This window comes from Geospiza fortis, unplaced genomic scaffold, assembly GCF_000277835.1.
Source record: "Geospiza fortis unplaced genomic scaffold, GeoFor_1.0 scaffold125, whole genome shotgun sequence".
Taxonomy (NCBI): Eukaryota; Metazoa; Chordata; class Aves; order Passeriformes; family Thraupidae; genus Geospiza; species Geospiza fortis.
Window position 1 is genome coordinate 964,534 of NW_005054479.1, and position 7,260 is coordinate 971,793.

Genomic DNA, 7,260 nt, shown 5'->3' on the forward strand with positions numbered 1-7,260 from the left:
TTTGTGAATTCTGACTTATCAAAGCCAACACACAGAGCCCTTCTTCATGGGTGGATTTTCATTTTAAAATATTCAGCTATGCAATTTGTGTCTGACCAGCATTCAAAAGGTCTTGGGGTTGTCTCTCCATTCACAGAGATGGTTGGAAATCTCACAAGGTGAAGAACATAAGGGTGGTTTGGAATTTTTAGAAAATCTGGACAGGCAGGATTTCTCATGGTGTTTTGCCAGTTCCCTTGGAGTATGGGAGGATACCATCACCTCCAAGATCTGTCCCACAGGTGACTGCAGAAGGTGGGAAGGGGGGGGGGGGTGTTATCTTTGCCTTCTTTGTTATCTTTATTATCTCTGACTTCTTCAGAATAAGTGCTCTCAAGGTCCTTACTTTGGGTCATCAGGAGTTCATCAGAATCTGAGTGTGCCTAAGACTCATTGATTTAACCAGCCTCTTAGTTAAACTCTTTAGTAAGTTACTTCACCACTCTATTCTCAGCTTGAACAGTATTTTTTTTCACCAGCAAAGCTGCAGAATTCATGAGTGGGATTCAACATGAGTAACTGCAACAGCAGCTCTGGAGTCATTCAGGAGCTGGACTGTGTGAACTGCCTCAGTCATGCTGAGGAAAAATCAAGCAGACTTCAGAATAATAGGAATTAGTCATGAGGAAGTGCAAATATGAGCTCTGTAGTTTATCCCCTGCGGGTCCAATCCTGCAAAACATTAGGAACAGGAGTAAAATATGAGGGAACAGTTCCAATCCCACAAACATCTTGTGGGTTTTGGGTGCAACTCAGCATCAGCAATTCTTAGCAAAACATTTTGTCCTTGTGCAAGAATAGGGCACTTATTATCACACCCATTAATAGGCTATTCTGGGAAGAGCACTGCTATTGCAATCTGTGTAGAGAACTTGTGCAATTAATGAAAAGGCAGATACAGGAAAAAGTCTCTCAACTTTTCAGAGCCTTGGGAAGGAATTTCAGTTGGAATTCAGCTATGGGAGCATTCCCACTGTTGGAGTCTTTATCACTTCTTTTTTCTGATTGTTGGCCTGTCCAAGTGTATCCTGTTATCATGTGGCAAACAGTGTTTTTAGTCTGACATTCCAGGGACACTCTCTTTTGTATGAAATTATCACCTTTTACAAAGAGCAAATATTTGTCAAGTGGGTCAAACCGGCAGGGTTGCTAAGGAAATTTATAAAAATATCCTCTTTTGGACTATAAGCAATGTTAACATGTCAGGCTAAGCTGTGTCTTTTATTGAAGCACTAACCAATGAATATTCTGTGTTCAACAACTGCAGGCTTATGTATCTCAGATAAAGCCCATCTGGTGACTATTAAAGGGAATTACTGTACATACAACATGAAAGAATTAAAACATCTGGGGGGTGTGGGGCAGTGTTTTGTTGTAAGTACCACTCCTGTTACTAATTTTACCTTCAGGATAGGTGTTAAGTTTAAAACAACTACAGTTTCTTTACACCAGAAACTACAGTTTCAAATACACCAGAAAAGTTTGTGTGTTGGGCTTCTTCTTGTGACAGGAAAATGCTGGAAAATTTGGAAAAGCAATAAAGCCTCAGAACCAGGCTTCCCTGGTGGGTCAGCATGAGCTGCAAAGCTACAACTTCAAGTCTCTGTAACTGCTGACATTTTCAGCCTTGGTTGTAAGTGATTTTTGGTAAGCACCTTCTATTCTGTATTGCAGTCAGTGTAGTGGCCAGATTGATGACACAGCTTTGAATCAGTGCTGTGTCACTGGCGAAAGTCATCACAGCTGTTCCTGTCTCTGTTCTTTCCTAGGCCCCCCGAGGATCGCTGATAAAGTGATTCACCGCCAGTCCGTGAGGCTGGGCAGAACCATCAAGCTCCTGTGCCCGGTGGAGGGCGACCCCCCGCCCCTCACCATGTGGATGAAGGACGGACGGACCATCCACAGCGGCTGGACGAGGTTCCGCATCCTCCAGCAAGGGCTGAAGATCAAGGAGGTGGAGAGCGAAGACGCAGGGACCTACATCTGCAAAGCCACCAACGGCTTCGGCAGCACCAACGTGAACTACACCCTCATCGTCATCAGTGAGTGCCGCAGGGCAGAGCCAGGCCTCACCTGCTCTGGGACCACAGAGCTGATTTCCATGTTGCTGTCAGTGATTGCAGATTTGCCCTGCTAATCATTCACTGGCCTCCACTCTTAGCTGGCCCCTTACAGTGTTTGAGGGTTGCCAGAGCTGGCGGTGCTGCTGCGCATCTTCTGCTGCAGCCGGCTGCAGGCTGATAAGATTGCAGAGTGCCAGAGGTTACACATGAATAGAAATGATGCAATAGCCACCGGGGTCCAGATCACAATGAATTCCACACAGGAAAGGCTGTGTGATAAGGAGAGGTCACACTGATCTTTATGTTTGCTGTTGGAACAGGACAGCTCTCAAAACAAATGTTGGAGCACCCGTATGAAAACGCACAGCGGGGAGATCCATGTGCTGAGCTGTCATAAAGCATGGTGTCTTCAGGAATAATATTATCTGGGTTGAAACAAAGCTCTGAGCTGGCATGGAACCCAGGGATGCTCGGCTCCTGAGAAATCTTCTTGGTGGAGGCAGGATTAAAAAAGCTTCAGATGCTGTCTCAGTGACCGTGGGTTCACTGGCAATGCTTTTGACATTTTCAAAAGGCTTGCTTGGCCCAGCAATGAGGTTTTGGGGCCATTTGCTGGGCTGAGCATTCCCTAAGACTCCCAGAGACATTTCTCTGGGTAATCAGAGATTCCTCTGTAGGGGATACCACAGAAGTGTGCTCATTGGTGCTTGGCTGGGAGAAGGAAAAGAGCTGGGTGAAAATCAGTGTGTTAGAGGTGTAAGGGAGCCAAGGGGAGGTTTACAAAGCTGGGGGTGAAATCAGATATCTTGCTCACCTTTTGCCTGATCAGCATCCTGAGCATCTGGTCTACAAAGTTCTGTTTCTCTGAGATGGTGGGAGTAAGGACAGAGTTTAGGGCAGTTTCCAGCTGCCTCCTGGTTGGCTCTTGGCCTGGTTTTGTTCTGTTTCTCCTTTTTCCTGTTTGCAGTAGGAGGGGAAACTGCTGTGGGCTCAGGGCATGTGGCAGACACTTGGTGCTGCTTGATGAAGGATTATCACCTGATAGCAGGGTGATTCTTGGAGAATGCACTTTGCTGTTCAGCCAGTATAAGAAAGGGCGTAAGTGCAGAATGTAAATATCTTATCTGGAAGGAGATGCTTCTGTGAGGGGAAACCCTTTGGTGACTCCTGTAGCATCAGTGGCATAGAGCTGCAAAAGTTGTCTTATAGTATACATAGTTTGAGGATTTGGTTTTCCTTTCACCTCTTTCTTAGCCACATTCATCCGCTTCTCTGTGCTACACTGAACAAACAGGGTGAAGTGGAAATAGTCTTACAGAGTCATGTCTATACAGACTCCAGACTCTTGGCTGTGGAGAAATTAATGCTATAGGTAACTGCTTAGTCCAGCTTGTGCTTTTGCAGTATGTGGAAGTTGCCAAAGTCTTTGATCTGTTGTGTCATCCTTTATTCTATAAAACTCAAGCCGTATCCCATTATTCCAGGGTAGAGGCATCAAGGTATCTGTAAGTCAAAGAGGCTCTGCCTATTCTTGGTAGCACAACAGAAGCAAATGAAAACAAAAAGCCAGGAGGCACAGGGTAAATGTTGGACTAAAATTCAGGAAAGATTGGGACAAAAATTCCAATTCAGTTGCTCAGGGAAATTGGATTATCAAATATAATTGTGTGCAAGAACAATAGTATTCATTATATTTGGCACTGAGAAGCCCTGGGCAGAAACCCTAGTTATTTAGAGCCTCATCAGGCATCTATGGAAGGAAATGGCAAGCTCCCACTGGCCTCTGTGGGTGTGAGATTGAGCCCTGTGCAAACAAATATTGATCCCTGAGTGCCAAGCAAAGGGTGGCTTTAACGTAAATCTGTGTCAGACATATGGGCTGAAGTATCATTCATTTCCATGCATCCTTGTTGTAAATACTGGATAAACCCACTACTTCTTATACTGTTTTGCACCTTCTTTCCTCATCTCACAGTGTGCCCTTGTGCATTCTTGTTGCTCAGACCGTTTTTGATGGATTGCTTACGTCCCCTCTCTTTAGTGGTGCAGTTGTGTTCATGTAGCATTTCAAACCAAATTGCTTTTCACTGGAGCAGTTTCCCCTGAAAACAAATGTTCCCCTTGTGTCTTTCCTGTCAAGCTCTGCAAGTAAACACAAAGTATCACTGACTTACTCTTTCAAAGGACCCAGACATTTAATGCAATGACCAGATGCTCGTGTTCGTCTTGGTGAAAATACTTTTGGTTGAGAGAAAATCAATCCCTTGTTGGTTTTCAAGAAGGAGGCAGTGTTTTAAAACCAACTGCGTGTCAGTTTTGATGATGGAGATCAAATTGATGGAGCTGTTTTGTTTGTGCTCTGGAAAGCACAAAACTTCATTAGGCTTCTTGCACCATATGGCTTCTCTATTTTCCCACTCCTTCAAAGGAGAAAAACCCCTCTTATTCCAGCTTTACTGCTAACTCCAAACATGTAAAACCAACAGGTGTCAGACATGGGCAAGGTGGTTAAGATATTAGATCTAGAACAGCATTAAATGATTCATGAAACACTAGGACTTAAACGAATATAATTCATGTTGACATGAGAGCATTCTGGAAATTTAATCAATAATATCTGGAAAATATTCAGTAGCTGATTGCAAAGTTTTGTAGTTATGCTGTATAATTCTAACTGAGCTCTGCCACACCACTGGCAAGTGAGGAACTGTCACCCCAATGTTATTTACATGGAGGCTGCAGCAGAATAAGGTGATGGTTTAGCCAAATCCTACAGAGAGCTGTGACTAAATTCAGCAGTATCCAACCTCTCTGCCTGCTTTCAGTGCTATGTAACTCTTACTAATTTAACTTTTACTAGCCACTGTATTGCATAATAGTACAGAGAACCAGCAGAAATCTGGAACATTGTACAAAGGAATAAAAAGGTCAGTGGATCCTCCAACACTGGGGAGTCCAGCAGACATGGCAGAGATGAGCTCCCCAGCTGGACTCTGTGAGATGTAATAATTCAAATATAAGACTGTTTGAATGTCCCTTTGTGACTTCAGGACAGATATTGCTTGCAACCAGCCGGCTCAGTGCACGAGCAGAGCAGACTTAGGTGTGCCTCTGCATGTCTGGAGACAGGACTCCAGCTTGCCTAGCTGGGGAACCTCTCAGTCTGGAAGTGCAGATGAGATGGATTACAGTGATTTTACAGATGGTAACTGAGATAAAGAGAGACCAGGTGATTAGGCCAAGACCACATAAAATAGGAGCTGAGGCTCAGAGTTGAGTCTAAATCTCTTAAATCTCTCCCTAAAAGACGATTCCTACTTCATAACACATTCTAAAGTCTTTTCCTCCTAATCTTGCATCTTCCTAGCTGCTCTTTTGGAAGTGAATCTTCTCTTATTCTGGGGTTTTGATCATCATTCTCAAACAAAGGCTTTGCCAACCCAGATGGTAGCAATTGGTTTCTGCCCTGCTTATTTCCCCATCTTCTCAGACTGCAGGGCCTGGATCCCAGAGATCCAAGGAATCCTGCTTTAATACAGCCCTGTGTGAAATGTAAGCCAGTAAAAGCAGATTACCAATATAAGTCAAAACTACAATTTCCTCTCTTAGCTATCCTTAATAGTTTTTGTGGCTCACCACAAGATTTGGGATGCCAATTACACTGCAGACAGATTTACAAATGCTGGAAGAGGAACTTTAATCAGTATTTAATTACATTGCAGTTATTAAGTACAATGGTTCCTTATTTTGGAGAATTATGTGTGGCTCATCAAAACAAATGTGCTATACCTTCCCCAAAAATTATATTTACAATGGTTCTCATTAAATCTTATCTTTTTTCCCTCAACTGAATTAATTCTAAAGGTGTGAAAAGTAACTTTATTTAATTTATAGATGGTTGGTTGGAACCTGCGGTTTCTTTACTGCGTAATTAAAAAATTCCTTGCCAGTGTGCTCTAAAAGGAAACTTAAGGCCAAAGAGGAAGAAAGAAAGTGCTGAATAGCTACTCCTTATTTGAAAACTGTCCACCTTGTATGCTGAAGAGAGGCATGTTCTGCAGAAAAAACATAGCAGGTGGTGGTGTAACTGAAGGCTCTTGTCAAGCTGTGGCCAGCTTGGCCAAACTGTGAGTTGGCACACATGGAATGGCACTCCAGCCATCAGGCCCTCCCTGGGAAAACCTAGCCCAAATGGGTGAGCTTTTCCTGACTCAAAAATAACTGAGAAAACAAAATATTCTAACATGGAGGTGCTGGAGGACCTCCATTACAGCTCCCTCTGCAATAATAAACAGTATCCCAAGTTCCAGGAGTCTGGACATTCTCTGAAGGGAAAATTGTTTGTGAACAGCTGTAGGAAAGACTATGGGTAAATATTTATGCAGTAACATAATGACCTCTTTCACGAATACACAACACAGAGGACTTTTCACTTGCAGAAGTGTTGTAGGCCAAATCCTGCAAGGTGTGCCAGCATTACAACATGTGGGGCTATTGCTGCAGGTGCTGCCAGTAAATACTTCTTGCATCAGTTGCTCAACCAGGTGATGAAAGATCAAACTGTCTCCATTTTCACATCTGCATCCATGTTTCTTACTGCTTTCTGTAGCAAAGGCAAAAAAAAGGCAGCAGCTAAAGTTTGGGACTGTCACCTTCTTGCTTCACTTGGTGTTTGTAAACTGCCAAGGACCCATCTTGCTCGGGTGCATCTCAGCACAAAAAATAATCAACATATAAGTCCAAGAAACAGCTTCTCCTGAATTTATTTTTCTTGCCCTATATCTCTGACTGCTGCAGTTAAGTTTATTTTGTTATTTGGGTGGGTTTTTTTGTTTGTTTGTTTGTTTTTTTAGAAATATTTTTGTGAAGAATCCATCATCTATCCTGTTCATATCCCCCTCTGGTGCCTGGCCCTCTGAGGGACCCAGCCACTTGGCCCCATTTGGGCTGGGAAATAGTAAAGTATTGATGCAGAGAGCAGGAGGAAAAGGGCAGCTTGTTGTCCTAAACTGCTGATGGGCTGTTCAGAATTTGAGCTACATCTCACTTTCAGACAAATCAAATTTGCTGTTAAATGTCTGCTGTCTGTCTATTGCAATTGATTGCTTCAAGAATCTGCCCTGACATCAGATGATTTATCTTTAAAGAAGCTTTTTCC

At 43.3% G+C, this 7,260-nt stretch overlaps 1 protein-coding gene across 1 annotated transcript in view; it reads left to right on the plus strand.

Annotated features, from left to right (window-relative positions):
* FGFRL1 (fibroblast growth factor receptor like 1) overlaps positions 1-7,260 on the plus strand; it is a 164,359-nt gene that overhangs the window by 79,567 nt on the left and 77,532 nt on the right. Inside the window, exon 2 of the mRNA XM_031063046.1 lies at positions 1,809-2,081. Coding sequence (XP_030918906.1) covers positions 1,809-2,081 — 273 coding nt within the window. The remainder of the gene's footprint in view (positions 1-1,808; positions 2,082-7,260) is intronic.